Source organism: Protopterus annectens, chromosome 5.part1 (assembly GCF_019279795.1).
Source record: "Protopterus annectens isolate FY-2018-M chromosome 5.part1, PAN1.0, whole genome shotgun sequence".
NCBI classification, from domain to species: domain Eukaryota; kingdom Metazoa; phylum Chordata; order Ceratodontiformes; family Protopteridae; genus Protopterus; species Protopterus annectens.
Window position 1 is genome coordinate 614226280 of NC_056736.1, and position 25687 is coordinate 614251966.

The following is a 25687-nucleotide window of genomic DNA, read 5'->3' on the forward strand; positions in this document are numbered from 1 at the left end:
TATGGGCTAACTGTAATCCATTATGGGCTAACTGTAATCCATTATGGGCTAACTGTAATCCTCATTCATTTACCAAAAACTCAAACACTGAAGGACAAACAAAAAGTATGAAGCAAAAGAGAAGTACTGCAAATCACGGACTGATGAAATGCAGATCTTTGCTCTCTGCCTGAGGGAACGCACACACGCACACACGCACACACACACACGCACACACACACACACACACACACACACACACACACACACACACACACACACACACACACACACACACACACACACACACACAACACACACACTGCAATGTTTTCAGTATTGCTCAGTACCATTTTTTCTCACAAAGCCTACATATGCACTAGTGTTGCATTGCGTCTCTGCTGTTGATCCATTTTAATTGTGATGTTTTCCATGAAGTCACTCTCATTGGTTCTACATTCAAGGCAATGAAAGAGAAGAAATAAAAAACAATAAGACTCCAAATTGTTGGAAACACAGAGTGGAGAAATAAAATCAAGATTTATTCCAAGATAAATCTCAGACTACAAAGCTTTCGGGCATAGCCCTTCTTCAGTGTAGATTCAAAATCAGTTATCACATGACCCTGTAAATAGCTTTAAAAAAATTATCACATGACACAACCCAATCACAAAATAAAACCAATAGCAATAAACATGAAAAAATTCAGCAGTACTTCATAAAACTTATGAGTTAATATAATTATATGATATTAATTATTATTTTAAGATCATTTGTTTTCTTTTTACGATTGGTTTAATACTAACTGTTGTATTTAAACCTGATACACGGTCTGCTTCCAACCGTATAATCCATTAATATTTACACGTTTCAAGGACATTATTTATGTCACCACCCCTTCTGTTTTTCTCTTTAATATCAATAACTCTAAAAGAAAATATATAACAAGAGATCAGAAGAGGTTACGAATATATAATTGTGTTATAAAGATATGTCTGAAAATATCCCTAGAAAAACTGAGAAAAAAGGCACCTTCCCATGTTATATTTTTTGAATGTTATGTACTTGCAACACATATAATATCATATACATGGCAAACTGTAATAGATGCCCTGCCCTTTACATAGGAAAATGTGCAAGGAAACACAAGGACAGAATAACTGAGCATAAATCGGAAATACATAGGGAGGTACTTAGTAATGCCCTCAGTAAATATATGAAAGAAGCAGGTACTGAACATAGATTTTCTTTTAGAGTTATTGATATTAAACTGAAAAGCAGAAGGGGTGGTAACATAAATAACGACCATGAAATGTGAATATCAATGGATTGTATGGTTGAAAGCAGATTGTGTACCAGGTTTAAATACAACAGTTAGTATTAAACCAATCTTAAAAAGAAAACAAATGATCTTAAAATAATAATTAATATCATATAATTATATTAACTCTTATAGGTTTCATGACATACTGCTGGACTTTTTCATGTTTATTGCTATTGGCTTTATTTTGTGGTTTTATTTTATGATTAGGTTGTGTCATGTGATAATTTTTTAGTGCTATTTAAAGGATCATGTGATAACTGATTTTGAATCTACACTGAAGAAGGACTATGTCCGAAAGCTTTGTAGTCTGAGATTTATCTTGGAATAAAACTTTTTTTATTTCTTCACTCTGCATTTCCGACATTTTGGAGTCTTTTGGTTTTGCTACTGTTTTTTGTGACTCTCCAGTGGTTTACCTTAGTGCTGGTCGCTTTGCATTTGGAATGAAAGAGAAGAACTCAGAACTGTCACAGATCAAAGTGGAGTAGATCAAAAATTAAAGATGCAAAATTATTTGCTTATTTATTAATTTATTTGCTTTTAAGGGGCTCCTAGGTACCACTGGGAGCTTTGTGCTGGATTCAGCCCTGTTTGGAGAAGGCAAACTTAAGTAGTAACAGAACATTAATAGATTTAGTAATATGCTTTGTACTGCTACCAGTATCTGTTGGGGGTAATACCAGGTGCTGGAACTACTGAACATGTTCAAGGAGAAGAAAAGATGAGTTCATAGTAATAACAGATGTGTGGTTTTGGGGCAGTTTTGCATGAAGGAAAGTAAAAGTATATTTTTGACTTTTATTCATTAAAAGATGAAAAAAAAGTTCGTTATGTCCATTCTCAGCTTTAGTGAAGACTTCATACAAGCTTTAGGAAAGTCAGATTTAGTTCTTAAAGGAGGTATATAACATAATGGCCTCCACTGACATCTCATGATGTAAGGAGAAAGTGTGCTTGTATCATATCTGAAGAGCAAGGTTACCTTACAAACTTCAGGCACAGCACTCATGTTGATTCTGAGTTGATGCAGATTTTTGCAGTTTTTAAGACTCCGACTTCATACTGAGACAGCTCTGTAACCAGTCTGGAAGTCATGGTGAGAATCCAAATGCTATAAAGGTCTGAAGCAGAATGCTGTGAACATTTATGGCAAAAATTTCATTAGATCAGCAACAATCATTTCACTAGGATGTCTGTGATCCCAGGTTTGCTGAATATGGCATTTCTGTGATATGGTTACAGATGATGTGAGTTAAAACTCTGCTTGAATTTATTTGCAAACTAGAATTTGAAATGGGTTTCCATGCACCCTTGCCTGCAATATAAACTTTCAGTTTGTTGCATGCTGGAATAGGAGAATATCCCCATTTGAAGGTGAAGTTTCACACTCAGTGGTACTCACATTTACATAATTAATGATGATTTTATGCTACCACACATGACTGCTAAAGCTGATAAGCACCGGCTGTTGCTAATTCCGAACCAAGATTCACACTGGTGAGTGGAACGGATAGAATAAAATTAGATAGTCAAGTGCTCTGATGAAGTTAATGGAGTAAGATAGTAAGGATGCTTGTCCTTTCTGCTGCAGAGTCTTGTTACTGTTTTTAAGCAACACATTTAAGAGGGTCCCATTTTAGTCTGACATGACAGACACAGTGGCAGTGATGTATTATATACTTTGGTTATAGCAGAATCTGAAGCTCAGATTAGGCACAAAAATTACAATGTCCAAGATGTATTTACCAGGATATTTTCATGATATTCAGTCTACTGTTGTTTGGGTCTGACTGATTGATTCAATGACTACTTATATATAAAAGTAGGAGTGGGTATAAAGACATTCAGTGGTCTTTGTAACAGCTTGTATGATGAAGACAAGATCAGGAGTGGATGGAACAGTGTACTTTGGTCTGTTTCCAAAACGTTCTCTTACAAATTCCCATACATCCTTAGGTTTTGTGTGGAAATTAAATATTTCCATCCCCTGTCTGTCTGCAGCCTTTGAGTGAGGAAGAGAAGTTACTTGGGAATGGAGGGAAGGATGCAACATATACGATGCAGTGCTTGTACAACAAACCGGATTATTATTATTATTATTATTATTATTATTATTATTATTATTATTATTATTATTCCTTCTTCTTTTTCTTCTTCTTCTTCTTCATCTTCTTCTTCCTGTGCTAAATAATCATTCATGGTATGGAAGGTTAAGCTGATGCATTTTAGGCCAAGATATAAGTGGAAGAAGCTAGGATAAGCACTTTCCTTGGAATTGCATTAATACTGCTTTCCATCCACTTGGCTCTGAAATTATGCGTTAACCGCAACAGTAATGTCCAGTGTCTTTAACATTTCTGGATGGATCTCATTTGCACCTGCAGCCTTGCTGTAGTGCACCTTCTAAAGTTCTGCAAATGCATGGTCTCACAAATGGAATCATTCCTTCCAGCTGTTTTGGCACTGCCTTCTGGGAGGAGTGCACGTTCACTTAACTCAGAAGCTGCTCAAAGTGTTCTTCCATCTCCTGAAAGTATCCCCAGCCAATATCAACAGTCTCTATTATTGCTGAGAGCAGTCAGGGCAAAGACCTGCAAGGAAAAATAGTTGATCCACTGTTGCCTGGCCAAAATGGACACCACATTGCTCATCTTGAATCAGAAGTTTGACTTCAGAGCAAAGTCTCCATCTTAGCATTGTATGAACTTTTTGATCCTATATAAATGGAACATGCCTTATTTTCCTGATATCTTTGGGGAAGTAGCTGTCATCTTTTAATGTTTCAGGAACCCTGTATCAGGCAGTCACTCATCACTATTCTGTATCTAATCAGGTGAATCTTATCACTGTCACTGGTGTCAAGCATTGTTGCAGCTACTCAGAAAGAGATGTCCTTCATTGTAGAAAGCTACTAAGGTGAGCAGTAAGTGGGCTGGAGACTGAATACAAAAGAGAAACATTTGTTTTGATTTGTGTGTAAGGCCAGGACAATGCCTTGGATTGGCATATGGGAATAGGGGTCCCCATCTTAAAAAAAATGGGAATACGAAAATCTATTACAATTAAAAATGGGTCATGCCCCTCAGCTTCCCTGGGAAAACAGTGGATCAGCTCTTTGTCATTGTACAGGTACTACAGAAGTTGTGGAAGTATTTATGGACCTGACAAAGGTATATGATGCTCTGTGCTAAAGGTCTTATGAGTCGTGTTACAACATAATGGTGTCCCAAAGTGATTGCTATGTGCCATTCAGGCTATGTACTTGTATCATGGGTGTGTCTCATCTTCCATCCTATCCATGATTTTCAACAAGATATTAAGGTGCAGTTAAGGTCTGTAATATCTATTACAGTGGGAAGATGGCATAATGTTTAAGGTGTTTACCTTACAGATGCAAGGTGCAGGGTTTGATTCTCACATGGGGTAATTGGCTAGGCTTGAAATGGCTTACAAGGGGCAGTTAGCCTAGTTCTAACCTATGAACCTATTCGGGTTGTAAGAGTTCCATCTTTGTTGTTTGCAGAAGATGTCTCCTCTTAGTTTTAAGTGACTTTAATCTCCAGCGTGTTCTGCAGAAGTTTATAGTTAAGTGGGAAGCAAGTTTGATGAAGATCATCACCTCCTAATCGCAGTCATGATTCTTTCATGTAAAAGAGTGGATTGATCTCTTAAGTTTAGCTATCTTGGAATCTTGTTCCTGGGTAAGGGCAGGGGATCAGGAGACTGAGCAGCAAATGATGTAGCAGTGACACCCCTGTAGGGATTGTACCAGAACATGCTGGTGAAGCAAGAAGGAAGACGTCCAGAACTTGTCAGTCAGTCTATATCTCCAGCCCTACCTGTGGTTTTGAACTTTGGGTAGTGCCATTAGGGATGAGCCTGTTAATATAAGTGGGAAGAACGAGGTTCCTTTACATGTTCCCCATGATAAAGTGAAAAACTAAGCACTCCAGGAAGACTTCAGAATACACATACTACTTGGATTGTGTTGAGAGGGGGGTCAGCAGAGGTCGCCGGGCTACCCAGAGAGGAAGCTTCCAGGTAGCTACCAATGTAGGTTTACTGGGCACTGTCCAGAAAGAGAAAGTCCAGAAGCAGATCTATAACACACTTGAGAGATTTCAAATTTAGTTTGTCTGATAATGACTAGGGATGCTGTAGACTGAACTAGAAACAACTGTTGCTAGGGATAGAGAAGTCTTGAATCCCTGACCAGAATTTTATCATTGAGGTCATCTCTATGAAAACCAGTGTAAAACAATTCTTCGGTGGACAGATATTCAAATTTGAAATATCTCTGAAAAATTATAATAGTATAAATGTTAACTAAGAAGGCTTTCTCAATAAGAATATAATATAAAGATTTAAATTCAAGGAGGGTGACGCATTTGTCTGTTCTGAATGTGGACTTGTATAATGTACAGACTTTCTGTATCAGGAATCCAAACTGCATCATATTCCTGATTTAGTTTCTGTCCCTCTTGAACTCTCCACCATGGCCAAACCTTCATTGTTTACAGAATACAGCAGTCATTTAAGTTTATTTTATCTTATTTAATGTACCTTTCTTTAACCGTCTTTCTTATCGCCTTTCTCTTTGCACCTCCCTTCATTTAACTCTTTTGTTACTTGCATCCATCATCTACTAATGCCCTGCACTTACGCTGACGATTCTGCAAAGTGGTTGCTATGGGTTATATTCTTTCATTTTTTGTTAGTGTTCTAAATAGTGGGTTTTAATTAATGTCATAATCATGGGCTACAGTTTGTTGGTTTTAATTAATGTCTTATCTGATTAGCAGTTATTTACAGGTATCTTCTTTTTGCTCTTTCGCATCACTTTGCATGTGAATTAGTGTATTTATACAATTCAGATTTCGTTAATTTAATGTTTAGCATGTAAATCATTGCAGCAAATTATCAGGTGGTCAGTTCCTGTTATTTAGATGGTTGCTGATCTTGAATATTTACCAGTTTGGACTTTGGATTTTTGAAAACTCAGTAAATATTTTAATTGGATGTTCCCCTTGCTGAGTACTGTTAACTTTTTTGTTAACTTTGTATGATGTATTAACTTATACCTTTTGCTTGGGTGGTGTCTGGAAAGGGGCAGAGTATCCGTCTGTCAACTTACTTGGTTATGTAAATCAGTAGGCAATAAATAAATTAATACGTTCTCACATACTATTGGATCTGAAAAATCATATGTGTTACCTACAGGCTCACAACAGAATTGATTAGCATCTATTATGAATTGGCTGTATTGTCAACATGGAAGATGTGGGACTTTCACTAAAGTAATTAAGAATGAACGCAAACAAAACTTTTGTTTCTGTATCTTTATCCCTGACAGAGTCTACTAAGAGAAGTTTGAGGCCAAGTGCTAGTACTGATTAATCTCTCTGGGGAAGGCTATCAAATATAGTGAAAAGATTCTTGTTTTCCCTACTTATTTACTGTAATGTGTAACAAATTATTACAGAACTATTTTATGATGTAGTTAAAGCAAATAAAAGACATCCTCAACTGAACATATTATAGGACTTTTCTCATTGCTAAATGTCAGATAAACAAAGGAGAAGTGATAATATAGAACAGTACTGCTAGGTGACACAACAAAGGAGGTTGGGTAGGTCTGACTGATATACAAACTAGCAAGCATAGACGATCATTGAAACATTGAAGGGAATGGATACCTCCTTCTACTGACACTGTCGGCATACTTAAAGGGGGAAGTTGAATGGAAATGGTCACTATGGGACCATTAAGCACTGTTGACTTAGCTTCAGATCCACAGAACTCAACTATGGCTAAACAAGGAACCCTCAAACCATGCTAGTGAAATAATAAAACAATAATCTTAGTAATGCTGCAGGATCAACTTTAAGATTAATGTTGTAAAAAAGTGTTTGAAGTCCCCTGCACCCTGACATCTCTAAATGTACTTTTTGTAAGTTTATGCAGTGCTGGGGGTTAGTGGAAACCTTCCTGTGACCTTGCTTACTTCAATGCATACATTTTGAGTAAAAATGGAAGGTGACCAAAAACAATTGAATATTCCAATTTCTAATATTGTTGGTGTGATCATACCAAGGATTCCCCTCAGAACACCCATGAGCAGTTGATTAATTAAAACTTTAAAACAACAAAGAAGCAGACTGCTTTTCAAACCATATCATATCCTGCAAATTTGGACACCCAGGGGTAGCCTCACTCTTCTTTGTTTCTGAGTAACGGATCGTGGAGTTGACTGGACAGATCAATCAGCTAGCAAAACATTATCTGTGAATGTGAGAAATACAGGCTAGGAAGGATAGTAGGTGATATGCATATCTTGGGTTGATCATACATATAATTTTTCTGGTCAATAAATGGTTGTGGAGATGAAGGGCAGGTTCTACCAGACTCAGTACTTCACACAGGTTAATAACATATTATGCCATGACCCCCCATTAATATTCCAAAACGTGCACGCTGATTGGCCAGCGTGCACGTTGTAAATCGACTTATACTAATGGGAAAAGGTCCGGTCGCCCGGACTTTTTCCATTAGTATAAGTCTTTTTTTAAAACACTGTCTCGCTATGTTAAAAGAGTTTAACATAGCGACACAGGTTTAAAAAAAGCAACGGAGATCTCCGTTGCTTTTTTTAAACATGTCTCGCTATGTTAAACTCCTTTAACATAGTGACACAGTGTGTAAAAAGCAACGGAGATCTTGCTTTTTTTTTAAACCTGTCTCGCTATGTTAAATGGGTTTAACATAGCGAGACAGCTTTAAAATAAGCAACGGACATCTCTGTTGCTTATTTTAAATCTGTCTCACTATGTTAAACCCATTTAACATAGCGAGACAGGTTTAAAAAAAAAAAAAGCAATGGAGAAAGCAAGATCTCCATTGCTTTTTACGGTTTCGCTATGTTAAATGGGTTTAACATAGCGAGACAGCTTTAAAATAAGCAACGGACATCTCCGTTGCTTATTTTAAAGCTGTTTCGCTATGTTAAACCCATTTAACATAGCGAAACAGTAAAAAAGCAACGGAGATCTTGCTTTCTCCGTTGCTTTTGGCCACAGCTCTGATGTACTGCGTAGGCATGCGCAGTACATCAGAACTGCCGCGGATGCCAGACAGCTGCGGAAGGGCAGCAAAGAGGCATTATACAATGCCATTATTTAAGAAAAGTAATTGTTTCATTTCTTAAATAATGTCATAGTATAATAGCAGTAACCCACGCCTGGGTGTGGGTAATGCGGGATTTACCCACGGTTGTCTTTGTTTGGTCCCTCGGGCTTCGCCCTCGGGACCAAACCACGCCAACCGTGGGTAAATCCCGCATTACCCACACCCAGGCATGGGTTATTGCTATATGGACCAAGACAGGGGAACTGAGCTGCACCGCTTTTAGGGGAGAGTGGATATATTTGAAAACCTATCTGGTGACCTGGGTATAAGGGTGTCAAACCATACCTATTTTCATATTTTTTTCTTTATTTAACAATTCAGTAGTTTCATGTATAGTTTGCACTGAGGAACTGACTTTGACAGGTTTTGGTTGTTGACCCATGACTTACATAATCATGGTTTGAATGCTCATTGTAGATTTTCAGCTTCCATGCCATGTTCACATGCTGTTTTTCTTTCAGTAATGAGACACCTTGGATTTAGTTTAGATCAGGCTCTATTTTGATCAGTCTAATATTATGTTATATGACATTGATTAAAGACTACACATTATCTTATTACAATAAACGGAAACAGAAACATCACAGAGTGGAGAACTATGTCTGACATGTTTACTGTCTCACTAAACTATTCTTAGTGAAGACAGCATATGCGTTTGTGTTCCAGTTTGCTGTTGAGGACATTTCCATCCAATGTTCTTAGATCTACAATCATTTCTTATACGATGTCACAGGGGGTGAGGTAAGTAGACAGAAGAGCATATATTAGTAGCATGCAGGCATCTCAACATCTACAACGGCACACAGACTACTGTATTTCTGTGCTAACTGCAATGACAAGAGACCCTTACACCATGTAAATACATATTATAACGCATGGTCCACTGTGATTATGCTCTAAAATAAAAAAAAAAAAAAGGCAAACATGTTACGCACTACTCTAGAGTGAGACATGACCATAATAGTGCTTTCAGAGGTATACAGCAATTGTTACTCATCCCCAAAGTGCTGTTACAGTTGAACATAAGGGAAAGAGTGTTACTTCACTCTTAACGGCCGCTGAACATATTTCTTCATATATCTGCGGCAGTTTACACGTTAGTTTATAAGTAACTTATTTAAATTAGGGCAATATTTAAAAAAAAAACGTTGCTGACTTTTTCATACAGTTATATTTACTTGCTGTCTATGCGACAGTACTTGTTCATTGCTTTACTGACTTTCAAAGCCAGTAAAACACTTTGGCTTTTTATTTATTTGTAACTGATGGCACATGGAGCACATAAAACTCCATGCACTACACACAGTATGAGTAGATCTCACAGATCATAACCAGTTATTATCTGTTCTAAACATGGATGCCAAGCTTCACTTCTACAGCTTCGCTCTCGAGGTGAATTTCTTGGCATCCATGTCGCGAACACATAGTAATATGGTAATGCTTGGATACCCAATCCTCTATGTCAATTTCCCTTCAGAAATAATTTGATATTGATTATATGAGTTGCCATATTCAATTAACAGCATGAATTACATCTAAAAACATATACTCAGAATGTTTTCCTATTGTGTATGCAAACTCTTAGCTGAAATCCCATGTGACTCCATTCTGAGGCTATGGGCATAGTGATAATATGGGGATAAGAAAAAGTAAAAACATCAAAAAATACCTTTTGTTTTACAGAATAAATTCTGACTTCATAATACAGCTTCTAATTAAATATAATATTAAACTAAGTTAAATAGAAAGATACTACATACACCTTAAGTTTTTTTTTGCTGTGATCCCATTTTTCTAGCTTGTCTTACACTTTTTCCTTGTAATTTTAAACAGCCAAATAAAAAAGTACAATGCTTAGAAATTAAATTTTAAGACTACAAAATACAAGTAACTTACATCAAATTAATAAATACGGATATCCAGCAAAGTATGAAAGAGAAAAAACAGCTCAGAACACAATTGTACAGTTAATTGAGCTAAAAGCATAATTTTAATGTGAAAGTAAAACCTGCAGTACTTGGAATGACAACCAGTAATACATTATTGAATTGTTGAGACTGCAAATACTCGGATAATTAGCATAATGTCAAGTTACACTTAATATATTCATCAGTTTCGCAGGTGATCCCATTTAAAACCATGGGCATATCTATTGAAACTAGATTTCTGTGGTACTCAATATTAATAGAATGAACTGAAAATTATTAGCCTTTTTTATTGTATAACACATATGTTAATAAGCAAATAAGCATTTACCTCAGCCATGTATGTCACTAGGTTGAGTGTGACATCAGCAAATGCCTCGTGGAGGTAACGGCAGACCACATTAACCCAGGAAGCCACATCCCTCGTATACGTATGGGTTTTATAAAGAGTCATGACATGAGCAAGGTTGGACAATTTAGAATTCTTTTCCTCTAGACAGCCCTGATTAAAGAAAAGGACAGCAGAACATTACAAAGCATAAGAAGTGATATGAGATCAAATCAAATTATGAAAAGTATTTGAACATATTTTGTCCGGTGTTAAACCTGGGCAATCCTGTCTGCAACATCTTTGCAAAACTGGGTTGGGTTGTCAAAGTTCTGAATCAGATGAGGCAGTAGACATAGTACATTCAATGGGAAACCTGTCCAAAATAAACAAAACAAATGTGATGTTATCACGGCACACATGGTCATGAGGCTGAAACAAAATGCTCTCTTATGTACTTATCAAAATTGTCATGTATACAATGAACAGCAAAGTTAAAACATATCACAATTTAGCAGAAATTCAATACTGCAAATTAAGACCTCTGGTCTATAATTTTTTATACAGTATTTCCATATGTGATGTTATAGATACTACACTTTATATAAGGTATAGATTGAGTAATTTTAAGATCTATGGGAAATAAGTCACTAGAACATATTTATTTTATCACTGGCAAGTGTCCTGTTATCTTCAGCTCTGCAACATATAGCGAAATATGTAAACAGGTGTCCATATCTTCAGAAAGGGAATGATAATTGTGCAGCAACAAGGGTAAGTAAGGGACAAATGTATCTCACTGTGACAGTATATATTTACAAATGTTTTGTGTAGCAAAAGTACATTGGGCAAATGCATAACAAATGGTTGGGCCAGATCATGTGAGAAAAAGCCACCGCTATTTCAAAAAGGCAGCAAAAATTAGCTCAAAAAGGTGCGTAAGACCTCTTAAGTTGAGAAGAAAACCTTGTGTTGTCCAATATGGCAGATTAGAATTTATAGATAGTTACTAGACAGGCAGACCAGGAGACCTTTAGGCAGTGTAGCCCAACTTTTCAAATGCCCCAAAACACTGTCTGCTTAAGTGAGTTGTTGAAGGTCACACAGCAGGCAAATGAAAGCTGAGGGAATCAAACCCTATAGCACAGGAAGAAACTTATTAATAACAGTATACATTCATTTAGCTAACGGATATATTACAGATGTATAACTTGTCGATAGCAGTGCGGCAAAATCCCAAAAAAGCAATCATAAGAGTTGCGAATTGCAAAATATCACCCCCTTTTTGACCCATGGTAGCACTCGTTTAGGTGGTTGAGCGTTCGGAAATGTCTAATTCGGTGTTGTTTACGACATTCTGACCATTCGGCATTCCGGAATTCGAGGTTTAAACTTGGTGTTGTGCATGATCGAGCAATGTGCTCTCGATCAAATGAATGTATTCCGTTATTAACTCACAGCCTTAATCCTCTATGCTAACTGTCAGAACAGAAGGCTGAGAAAATAAAACATCAATAATAAAAGGATTCTAAGTAATTGCACATAAGAAAAACTTTTAGAAATATTTTTTATTATAGTATAATTCTGCAAATTAATTTTAGGTACAAATGACTGACTTTAAAGATAATCCCACATGATTTTCTGATACCAGTGTATATTAATTTCATAAAGTGATAACTGCAAAGTTTCTTATCAGAGAAACCTATTACTGATTAATTATTACAACAGCTGATGTGTAGTTCATTTATATACATTGGAATACACAGTATGGTCAAAAAATGAAGTTACCAATGGACAAATATTTTAACAGTGAAATTATATGTAATGACTATAAGAAAAATGAAATGTATTTAATTATTTCATATAAGAGTACAAATGCTTGAGTTAATGGTACTATACAAAGATTTTTACAAACTAATGCCCGAATGCTGATGCTGAAATTAATGAACCAAATCAAGTTCTATGAAATAACACATGGTGTAAAACCAATGTTGCTTTCCTTTTACTTTTCGGTTTAGGGAGAGACAAACAAAGCAGGAGTAGAAAAAATAGTTAATTGTTTAATATTTTGCATTGTACATTATTCTTTTAGATGTACATATCTAGCTGGGGCTGGCATTTATATAAGTTTTATTTCTCAAATTAGCAAATATGACATAGGTATATTGCCCAACAATATTTCATGTTATTATTAATAATGACATAATGATTGTTTTATACTTATTTCAATATCATTTGCAATCTTTGATTAGGCAAATACTTACTCTTCATACTGTAAGCCTCTGGAGAAAGCTTACTTGGGTGCTCACTGGATTTAGAATAGAGACCTGGATAGGCATCTTAGGAGATTCTTCAGCCATGATGGCTGCAGCACGAACATCCTGGTAACTCAATGGTTGTGGCCAGTTTCAATCATACATGCTTATGGGTTCTATCATCTCATTCTGGAAATGTTTGTTGTCAAAAATCTGGTCCATCCACTCTCCAGGGGACCTTATTTGTTAGCAAATACAATTTATACATTCTTCCCAGCATGAGATCAATTAAATAGTAGATGGCCACAAACCTAAAAATACTTCCAACTGTTCAAACAAATTGTCTTCCTCTCACAGTGTGTCAACCTTGTGCTGAAACTTCCCAGCTTTTCCTCACTTTCTTTTGCTAACAATATTAATATAACACCTACTCAGTATAAGCCTATTCAAATATGTGACTGACAGATCTGACACCTATCTATTTACTTGTTAACTGAAATGGTGGACTGATCAATAGTGGGCCCATTTCAGCCACTGCCTGAGCAAAAGGCATTACCTAATATATTTAAGAACTTAAGAAAGTATAAAAAAAAAATTACTAAGTAAAACATGCAGACAGGTAAGCAATTTAATATGAAGCGACATGACGGCTCTGTAAACATAAGACTGTAAATTTACTTTGACACATAAAAGACACACTAAAATAAATGAATGGGTATAATTTAAAGCTGAAATTAAGTTCTGAGATCTCGAGACAAAATAAAGCCAAAACCAATGCTCTCATCTTTCTATCAAAATTTTATGTTTGTAGATTCAGTATAGCAGAGTTAAGCCATCTGAGGTTTATACACCTGTTGTCAGTCTGCCATAGGATCATACTAGGCTAATTGCCCTTGTGGGCCATTTTAAGCCTAGCCAATTAACCCATGTGAGAATCAAATGCTGTACCTTGTGTATGTAAGTAAACATCTTAACCATTATGCTAGCCTCCCACCCCTCAACCAAAAAGAGACACTCAGCAAAATATAAGCGCGATTCTGACTGGCACATGGGAGGCATGTGTATGGTACACTATTCAGGATATACAGTGAAAACAGTTTAGTAGTAAATACAGAGTTTAGTAGTAAACTTAACATACTATTTTTCTCTGCAGTTCTTGCCAGTATTTCAGGAATACTTTAATCTCAAGAATAAATAGATTCCTCCTGATGGAATACAGCATTTTCAATAATGATATATAAGAAACAAAAACTTCAGCTAAAATAATCAAATATGTTAGTGAATAAAAAGACAAACTTACCTATGGCCAGGGATACATCCACCAATGATACCCGTGTAACGAGTGTCAGCTGGTTGAACAGCTGAAGTGTCAGATCCATTGTAGTAATAGAAGTGAACCCTTTTAGTAAGAGTTGCTGTAGACCTGAAAAATTTGCCCACTTAAGCTGCCCTTGTAACTTTTCCAGCTTTTCCCTGCTTTCAACTTTATCCAAAGGTAAATGAACTAATAACTTGTTTAGCAGTTTCAGTGCCATTTGGTATTCAGATTCGAAATCTGATTCCATCAGGGCAATGGCGACCCAAAAGATGGTAGAAAGAAGGTTAACAGGATTGTTCACACAAGAAGGATCTGTTATATTCTCTTTTAGGGATGACGAACTTCGTGTTTTAGACAACAGGCCCTGTTGTGTACATGCCTGGATTCTGTCTAGGGTTGCACTGCGTGGGGGGTCAGATGTCTTATCTAAGTCTCCAAACTTCTTAGGCACAGAAAAACTTCTTTGATGTCTGCTGCGTTCAGAGGTACCCATGTTGCTACTTACAGTTCCTGCATTCAGATTCAGCTGACCAGTGCTTTTACGATTTGCAGACAATTTAGCATTTGAAACGAAATCTGGAGATGACGCACTAAAAAGACAAAATACTGATTATTATAGACAGTCACAATGCACTCTTTCCCTAACGGATGTGCTTTACATAGTGCTATTGAACAAAGTACAGCTTCAGACTACTCTTTCTGTGTAGAAAGGTTTCATAACATACTACTTATTCTGCATCATGCATGGGATAAAATAGCCACATGCAGCAAATTAGTGTCTTCATTGCTGAGATGGGAGTGGCAGAAAAACATAATTGTGACCATAAGGATGAAATATTGTTCTCAGGTAGGTTCTAAAACAAAGCAACAGTAAACAGAGACTGCAATGAACTGAATCAGATAAATCAGAAGGCAGACTATCTACTGGAAAATAAAAGGCAGACTGCCTACTGGAAAATAAAGGAATGCTGCATGCACATAGCAAAATAAAAAAAATATTATTTATTTATTGCCATTTGTTGGCCAGGAAATAAAAAAAAATCAGATCATCTAATATTTGTTAAATAGGATTTTTTGATTCCCACTTGAATGAGCTTCCTGTACTGCTTTTATGTGAAAGGAAATTAACCCAAGCATTTATTTCCTTTGGGAATACATACCACACTCCCCATCCACAAACTCATGTAAAACCTCTTCCAAACCTCAGAGGAAATCATGGTTTCCTACTGTGTAGCACATTTGGACTGAAAGGCTGTTCTCTGCAATGCAGTCATTTGAGTGACTTTGAGATATCTTTTATTTCAAAAGCATCTATCTGGCCATCTATCCACTGGACAAAATTTTAATATGTGGCTGAACCAAGTCACTTTAGTAATAACAGATTTTGATAAATAACAGATATTAATATATAGAATTAAAACTGACATGGTTCATCTAATTAAATAAATGGTCAAAAATTAATAGTTATTAAAAGACTGCTTGAACAAATGGGTCTTCCCATTTATTTACACTAAAGGTGGAGGAGTGTCCATATTCACTTCCAGGCTAGTTGCCCAACACAATGCATCTGAAATTCTCCAGGTGCAACTAACACTAGGTAAGTCTGCAATCCAAATTGTAGCTTGCTACAGATCCCCCACCATGCACCAAGAATCTCACTGCACCTTTCTAAACATACTGGAAAATATTAAGATTCAACCAAACACCCTAATACTGGGTGATTTCAACTACCCTGCCATTAACTGAGAAAACTACTCGGGTACCAACACCTTTGCCCAACGGTTCTTGAAATTCATAAATTCCAATGCCTTGGATCAACTAATCCCTTGTCCCACCAGGGGCTTCAATATCCTAGACCTGGTCATTACCAACATGGGAGATAGATGCTCCTCATTGGTCAGGTCTGACCATAAGCTAATCACCCTTGACATCCACATCCCACCCCCACCCCCCTCCCAGTAAGGAAACCTCCGTAAAAAACTTCTCCAAAGCCAACTTCATGCTACTCAAGTCAGAAGTGACAAACTTCATGACACTCACGCTGACGGGAGCTGAAAGTTTGACTGCTGAATCCTACACTAAGACACTGTACGAGCACATCCACTCGTGCATGAATCGTGCCATCCCAAATAGAACCAAGATGCTCTCCTCCAAAAAAAGGAAGCCAATCTGGTGGTCCCCTACCATAAACAAACTATACAACAGAAGGAAGAAACTGTTGCAGAAAAGAGGAAAATCCCAGGATGCAAAAAACTCCCTTACCAGCCTCAGTAAGAAGCTGCGATCCCTCATAAAATCCTCCAAAGCTAGTTACGAAAATAAAATTGCTAAAGATTCCAAAGACAACCACAAGGCATTCTATAGTTATATCAAGAATCTAAATGGCAATGCTCAGATCTGCTCTGAGCTACAACAGAATGGCATTAAATATACTGATCCCAAGGATATTGCCAATATCCTGGCAGATCGATTTAGTGCCAACTTTACCCCCCTCTCACCCTCTAAGGGGCCCATCTCAATACCAAAAGATTGCCAAATTCCAGTAATCACAGCCACACAGTTAGAAACCGCACTCTCAAAAGCAAAGAATACAGCATCCATGGGACCAGATGACATCCCTGGCTGTGTACTACATGAACTACAAAATGAACTGGCACCTCACCTAGTGTCATGTTTAATCATAGCCTCACCTCAGGGTTTGTGCCCACTGAGTGGCGCACAGCTACAGTTATCCCACTCCACAAGGGGGGGGCTCCCACCTTGGATCCTGGGAACTACCGTCCCATCAGTCTGATGAGCCTGATCTGCAAGGGCATGGAACGCATTGTCATGGAACTTTTAAACAAAGATATTGGCAACCTTCAAACACTGGACTCCACCCAGTTTGGGTTCGTGAAGGGCCGATCTTGTCTCCTGAACCTGATTTACTTCTTCGAATCAATCTCCAGAGCTGTGGATGAGGGTAAGGTGGTCCACACAGCCTATCTGGACCTCGCCAAGGCCTTCACCACCATCCCCCACTCTGGAATCATAGATAAATTTACTAAGCTGGGCATAAATCCCTATGTCACTCGATGGGTTGCCAACTGGCTTACTGATAAATCCCTGACTGTAAAAGTAGCCGACTCCAAATCCAGCTCCAGACAGGTGACAAGTGGAATACCTCATTGTTCAGTCCTGGGACCAGTCTTGTTTGGCATCTACTTCTCTAAAGTACAGGCCAATACTAAGGGACTCTGGCTAACAAAGTTTGCAGATGACTGCAAACTGGGAGCCATTACTTGAATCCTCAAATGATGTGGATATTCTACAAAAGGGTCTTACAGAAACAAATGATTGGTGCCAGAGCCATGGGCTCAAGCTTAATGCCAAGAAATGTGTCGTTATCCCCTTTGGGGAAAAAACATGTACCCATGAATTACCACATAGGTGGCAGTACACTAAACACAGAAAGTATGATGAGAGACTTAGGGACACAGATGGACAGTGGTCTCACCTTCGATAACCACATTGCCACAGTCAGGAAATCCTTCTATGTGGCACACCTCATCACTAAGGGCTTTTCATCCAGAAAAAAGGAGGTCATTGTCCCACTGTAGTCATCCCTCATTAGGCCCATTATAGAGTACAACGCCCCATTTGGTATGTACCTCACAAGACATCTGCAACAGCTGGAAAGGCCACAGAAATACCTCACTAAAAGAATCACAGGCCTAAAGCAGATGCCCTATGCTGACTGTCTAAAAAAAAAAAACAGCTATACTCTGTGGCATATCATCTACTCAGAGGTGATTTCTACTTAACATACAAGGCCATGTCAAACCCTGAGCTGTTGGACATGCTACACTTAAAGAAATCCCAATCCCTCAGAGCCACATGATCCAGGGATCTAAACCTTGTCATCACAATGAACAAAACATGCTGGAGTAATAGGTTCCTGACCCAGAGACTCCCCATACTCTGGAATAGACTGCCCATACATGTCAAGCAGAATGCCTCCTTGGCCCTCTTCAAAAGGAACCTTGACGATTGGATGGGAGATAGGAAATTCACCTCGGGGTTCATGTCAGTAACCCTGCTAGACAGGGGTCCAGGGAAGTAAATATTGTGGGAAGAAATATCCAGGAATTGCTATGGTTAGGCTTGTAAAGACCTAAGGGCTGATAGCCTATTAGCAACCTATGAACCTATTCTTTTAAACTACAGAGCACAAAGAACTCCACTTAAAGCAGGCCAAGATTTGAGTATGGTACATTCTTGTTCTTTTCCAAACTTCTAGTACTGTATAAGTTCAATGATCCAAAATCAGAGTGAGACAAAGAGAGAGAAACAAATCCCTCCCCCAAATGTCTTAAAATGAGTATTATCCTCTCAGATAATTAAAGGTATTAGTTGGTCACTGTTTAATGACCCCTGGCTCACACACTCAACTCAGACACTTAATCAAGAAAGAGATTCTGCCTGGAAACTTTGGTCCAAGACCAAATCTCTCTCCCACCTCCAAACCTATAGGGAACTCCAAAATCTCACTAAAAAGCACATTAATCATGATAAAAAGAATTTCTACCAGCAATCTCAGACCACACAATCCAGAAACCCTAAAAAAATTCTGGAACACTATCAACCAAATTCTCTACCCAGGAAATACATCTATACCCAACCCTTGCCCCAACAACTCACCCCTCGAAACTGCCACCATCTTTACTTCCTATTTCATTGACACCATAACTCAACTTATACAGACTTCTCTGCCACCCCATCCCTCACACTCTACAACACCCCCTCTAGATAACTCCCCCCTCTCTAAAATCAGTCCCTACAAGCTACATTAAAAAAACTCTTCCTCAAGCTCAAACCCTGCTCCCCAGCAGGTAACCTGACATCTTTCTTCCTAAAACTTGCTGCACCATCCATAGCTTACCCAGTTTCCATCCTAATTAACAACTCTATCGCTGAATCAACTGTTCCAACTGTGTGGAAAAAATTCTACACAATACCTATACACAAAGGCAACAATTCCTTAGAACTCTCAAACTTTTAACCAGTTGCTATACTTTCTCCCTTCTCCAAAATTCTAGAACACTGTTTACACAAACAAATCATGGCCCACCTCCTGCAAGGTAACCTGATCACCCCTACCCAACATGGCTTTCGCCCACACCACAGCACCTCCACTGCTCTCATCGGCTTTACCAACACCATTTTCCTAGCCAGAGATAACAATAAACTAATTTCCTGCCTATTCATAGATCTGTTCAAAGCCTTAGACACTGTCTCTCACCCTATCCTCCTCTCAAAACTCTCTCAGCTTAACCTTTCTACAGCATCTATATCCTGGTTTAGCAGCTACCTCTCAGATCGGCACCAATCTGACAAATGGCTCTTTGCTCTCTCCCCCTTTCTCCCCATTAAAACAGGTGCCCTACAGGGCTTGGACCCCCTCCTTTTTAACATCTTTACCAATGAACTCCACAAATCCTGTCCCCAGTCATCCCTCACACAGTACGCTGATGACTCTACCATTATATCCATAGCTGCTAACCCAACTGAACTACTAACCCTCACACAAACATAATTTAACCTCACTGAAACCTGACTAACAAGAAACCAGCTCATACTTAATCCCCAAAAAACAAAGCACCTACTCTTTCTCCCCAAATCCCTCTTCTATCTTAAATCTTCTTTCACCATCTCTGCATTCAACAACACCATAATAGCTCCAGAAACCCAAACTAAGCTTCTTGAAGTAATCACAGACGACCAGCTGACATTTGATCTTCACATGCAGCACTGCATTAAGAAAACCCATCAAAAGCTTGGTCTCCTTTACAGAAAAAAAATTCCTCACCTCTGAATCTAGAATAACACTAGCCAACTCCTACCTCCTTCCCAACCTCTTCTATAGCTCACAAATCTTTACTAACCTCCAGTCTACACTACTCTCCAAACCTGAATCTACCTATAACAAAGTGGCCAGATTTGCTGCTAACTTGCCATTCAAATCTCACCACTGACAGGCCCTCAATTGGTTTAACTGGCTTGAGTTTCCAGACCTCTTCAAACTTACCCAGCTCCTCATAATCTACTCCATTCTCCAAAAAAACCCTCCTCCTGTCCAAGTCTTTTCTCACGAGTCTCACTGTATACCCCCGCCCAACCTCTTAGGAGCTCTGATCAATGCTTGCTGCCAATTCATAAACCTAACAAATCTGCAGGACAGAATTTATACAGCTATTCAAACAAGCTTCCCTTGACTCTAAGAAGCATATCCCAGACCAACAAATTCAAGAACTCAATCAAACAATAACTAACCCACCTCATGATATGCCCCTGTAACCTCCCCCCCCGAACCTAGTCCTGGGTCAATACACATCTACCTCACCTTTCTCTTCTTCCTCCCAATACCCATCTCATCTTTCTTATTTACACCTTAATAACTCCATCTTCCCCACTTCCTGCCTTTATACTTCAGGCCTCCTTTCTCCTACCTACCTCCCGTCAGTAAATAGATAATAGAGATAATTTCCTGACTCTCTACAGGCTACCTAACTATTCATACTAGGACCGCCACTATACTAACTATGATCCTAACATCGTACATCATTTCTTAACACCTACTCCTAACTCCTCCCTCCACATAATCCTACTAATTGGCTAGTCCTACCACCTTATGCTATCATTCAAGCATGTGACACTCTAAGAACATTACATCATGCCTCGAGTATATGTCACTTTTTTAAGGATCTGTTACTAACTTTATTTGTGATTAACTCTCGCTTGCCTCCATTATTGTAAATGAATTTGACAATCACTACTCATTGTACTGCATATTTACTGAAGTTTGTAATCTTCCATTTATCTATTGTACATTGGAGCTTTTCTCCCCAGGCCTCCACTGAAAAAGGGCTCTGTCCCAGTTGGACTATCCCGGTCAACAAATGTCAAATAAATAGATAATAAATAAATTAGCAATGGGTCAAAAAACTACATTTTATGTATAGTTCAGGACCCGACAGATTGAGTTTAAGTTAAATGGTAATAAATATAAAGTCATGAACATTGGTCTGCAAAGCTATGGAAAGGATCATCATGGACCTCATAAATAAAGATATTGGGGACCTACAGAAACTGGATCCTACCCAGTTTGGCTTTGTTAAGGGCAGATCCTGCCTCTTAAACCTGGTTGATTTCTTTGAAACAGTCACTAAGGCCATTGACGAGGGGAAGGTGGTCCACACAGCCTACCTGGACCTCGCAAAAGCCTTCAATACAATACCCCACTCGGGCATTATAGATAAGCTCACCAGCTTAAATATAAACCCCTATGTCACTAGATGGGTTGCAAACTGGCTCAAGGACAGAACCCACATGGTTAGAATTGCTGGAGCCATGTCATACTCCAAACCAGTTACAAGTGGCATCCCACAAGGCTCAGTCCTGGGACCTCTCTTGTTCGGTATATATTTCTCGAAGGTACAGGCCAACACGGAAGGACTGTGGCTGATCAAGTTTACAGATGACTGCAAACTGGGCACCATAATCAACACTCCAGCCGACACAAACATCCTCCAAAAGGGCCTCATAGAAACATAGAAACAGACAACTGGTGCCAGAGCCATGGCCTCAAGCTAAACGCCAAAAAGTGTATATTCATCCCCTTTGGCAAAAACAAAGTGCCCACAAATTACCACATAGGTGGTAATTCATTAAGTACAGAAGACGTAATTAGGGACCTGGGGACCCAAGTTGATAGCAATCTCTCATTTGACAACCACGTGGCCAAAGTGGTTAGAAAAACATTTTATATAGCCCACCTAATCATGAAGGGATTCACATCTAGATCAGGGGAGATCATCGTGCCTCTTTACTCATGCCTCATCAGGCCCATAATTGAGTACAATGCCCCTTTTGGGATGTACCTTACCAGGCACCTGCAGCAACTGGAAAGACCTCAAAAGTACCTCACCAAGAGGATCAAAGGGCTCAAACAGATGCCATATGCTGCCCGGTTAAATAAACTCCAGCTCTACTCAGTGGCATACCGCCTGCTCAGAGGCGATCTGTGCCTGACGTATAAAGCCATGTCCAACCTGGAATTAATGGACATGCTGCACCTCAGAAAATCCAAATCCCATCGAGCTATGCGCTCGAGAGACTTGAACCTCAGCACTGAAATAAATAGGACATGCTGGAGGGACAGATTCATAACCCAGAGGCTCCCTTCACTCTGGAATAAAATCCCAGTCCAGGTTAGGCAGAGTTCCTCATTGACTCTCTTCAAGAGGAATCTTGATGAGTGGATGGGAGATCATAGGTTTACCCCGGGTATCACTTCTGTGTCACTGTTAGACAGAGGCACAGTATACTAACCTCAAAAAAGGGCATAGCAAAATTATTTTAAAATGGGTGGCGAAAGCCAAACACACTCTGGCTAGGCTTATAAATGCCGTAGGGCAGATAGCCTAGTATGAACCTATGAATCTATAAGCAGGTAACAAGAGAGAATTGCAGGTTATGATTTTTGATATGTTTAACTTCATAAGTGACAAATCTAGGTTAACTTGAGTAATACTGCTGAATGATTTATTAATAGTAACAATGGTATTTCAATGTTCTAGCATTGCCATGTAGACTATAACTTGCACGGATGAGCTGTTTGATTACAAAAGTGCTTATTGTAGCACAAATTACCTATTTCCCTTTAATATCCCACCACTTTCCTCTAAGATAAAGTTTTATTGGAATTTGATATTCAAAATAGTAACATGCAGCAGTTTCATTTTTATGTTAGTTTTATAAAATCCTGGTGTGGAAACTATATTTTCAGTGTAGCTACTCCAGTGATAATTTTGGACAAACATGTCTTCCGAATATTGTCTTATATCTGTTTAGCAGACTAAATTTAGATCAGTAAATGTCTGTTCTACTTTACAAATCACTGGTGAGGTCACATCTTGAAAACTCTGTGCCTTTATGAAATATTATTATAATAATATTTATATTCAGAAGTTGAGCAGCACACCTCATGGTATGAAATCATTAAAACATCAAGAAAAGCTTGAAGCACTGAATTTAAATATACTGGATTATACAAGGAGATATACTTATTTGTGATTGATTAGCATGATTCCTATATACAAACTGAATACTACAACTTAAAAGTCAAACATAGCACACACAATTTATACCATTTGCAGCCAAATTCTATTGCATTATAGGCAACAACTACATACATACATACATATATTTAATTCTTATTTAGAAGACTGCATGAGTGCAATAGAATATCAGTTTTACTGGCTGTTAGTGGTGACTTTTAAACAAGGATTTTGCCTTGAAGGATGTACAAATTCCATGATCTATGATAGCTGCCTAATAGCTGTTTAGTTTTCTGACTTCAGTGAGGCATCATATCACTGGAGTCCTTCTTAAAGTCTGCTTTTGGCCTAGCCACCAACAGCTTTACTTCCGAGTAGACTCAGGTTTTGTCTTAGTTGCAGAACAAATAACACCCAGTGCAGGGCAATACATTAAAATATCCTTTTAAATATCAATTTCTTACTTATTTTGTCTCTGGTATAGCCCATACTCTGGAACAATCCTATTTAATAAGGACAGACATGTTAACTATTGTTTCTTTAGGTTTATTTCATTTCAAAAGTGGTATGAATCTGGAAGATTGCTGTTTAAGTATGAGATATGGGGATCAGGGGGCATAACTTCAGGATTTACCACTTTGACAGGGGGCAAACTAAATTAAATTGCATTTTGATGAATTTGACAATTAGGTGGGTGTCAGGGGACTTGACTTCAGGATTTACCACTTTGACAGGGGGCAAACTAAATGAAACTGCATTTTGATGAATTTGACAATTAGGATGACTACATATCAGACAGTACACAACAAATCAAAAGTGTCATTACATGCTTAATTATTTTTTTCACATTAAGAAACCAAACAAGACAGTAGAAACATCATGTAGATAATACAGCACAGAACAGAGAACAAAGCTACTTTGATTCCTATTAACCTTGATGGAAAACCTAGATACCACCATTGTGAAAAGGATTCCTTCCTTCCACAATGTTTTTAATAAAAATAGACTAAAATGTAACATTCTCTCACTTCCTTCTCATCTCTTCATGAAGCAGCTACCTCTTTCTAACATCCCATTATTCAAATCCTGTCCATCTTGGAATCACACTATGATTTGAGCTCTTTTACATTTTCTTTCCAACTTGCATTTTCTGTGAGTTTATAACCTCTAACTGCACACTTACATCCATTCACCGTAGCATGATTTATCTCTGCACGAAGGCTGTGCACATGTGGGAAATGTATTAGGACTTGCTCATTTACTTCTCTTGTCTTCTAGGTCACTGTAAACAACAAAAGTAAATGTAACTTATACCCTCCACACACATTTCCCAAATCTCCACAAAAAGGTCATTGACACTTACATACTTCCTCTACAACCGCAGATAATTTGTTTCCACGTCATTACATCACGAAGCAGGACCATGCTGCATTAATCCTTCTTTCTTTAACCTCTTTAGTATTTTTGTCAACTACGAGAAGATCTCATTTGATGATCAAAGTAAAGTCAATTGTTTTCGACACCCTGCTTCTTTGACATAATTCTAAATCCCAATTACTGTCATCCCACTCAAGATTTCCTTTCTCCAGCTCTTAATACCTAAATCCGTATAACTCACCTTACATTTCTCCAGCTCTTCATACCTACATCTGTATAACTCACCATACTCTGACATTACTCTTCTTGCTGTATTCTGTCCTGAAAATATTTTCAGCTTTTTCTCTGCCATAAACTCCCTAAGTGCAGCACCTACCTTCATACAGTTAAGCCACTTTCCAGCTTTCAGCCTATATTAATACCCTAACTATTTAAACAACTTCATCCTTCTATTCTCTTATACCCAAACATCTTCTATATGGTAGAAACTCCGCCCCAAGCATCTTTAGGCTGCCTCCCCTTAATAGGTGTCCATACCTTCACCCAAAAAAATTAACTGAATTTCAATAATCTAACAATTCCCAAATAGCCATACACCATACATACACTGTCCTTATACGCCCACCTTAAAAGCAAGATATCTTTACATCTCTATTGTCATTCTATCGCCCTTTGCATTGTACCACATGCACTGCACTACACTACAGGAAATCGTATTACATTTTAAGTCCAGTGTGTCTCAAACACCACTTTTTAATCTTCCCACACAATCTGTTTTGTTATCTATTCTTGCCTACTTCCCTTCTAAATAAAATTTGTTGCACAACCCTTGCATCATCTTGTTTATATGCTCATTCGGGAAGGGGGGATGCACAGACATCTCCCCAGTACAAAAAAG

General features: G+C 38.2%; 1 protein-coding gene across 7 annotated transcripts in view; it reads right to left on the reverse strand.

The window, feature by feature from the left end:
• Window positions 1-25687, reverse strand: part of FRY (FRY microtubule binding protein) — a 2210679-nt gene that overhangs the window by 349503 nt on the left and 1835489 nt on the right. For all 7 annotated transcript variants that reach the window (XM_044073229.1, XM_044073230.1, XM_044073228.1 and 4 more), the window contains exons 44-46: window positions 14297-14904; window positions 11020-11117; window positions 10745-10915 (exon numbers count right to left, since the gene is read on the reverse strand). In XM_044073229.1, the coding sequence (XP_043929164.1) occupies window positions 10745-10915; window positions 11020-11117; window positions 14297-14904 (877 nt within the window). The remainder of the gene's footprint in view (window positions 1-10744; window positions 10916-11019; window positions 11118-14296; window positions 14905-25687) is intronic.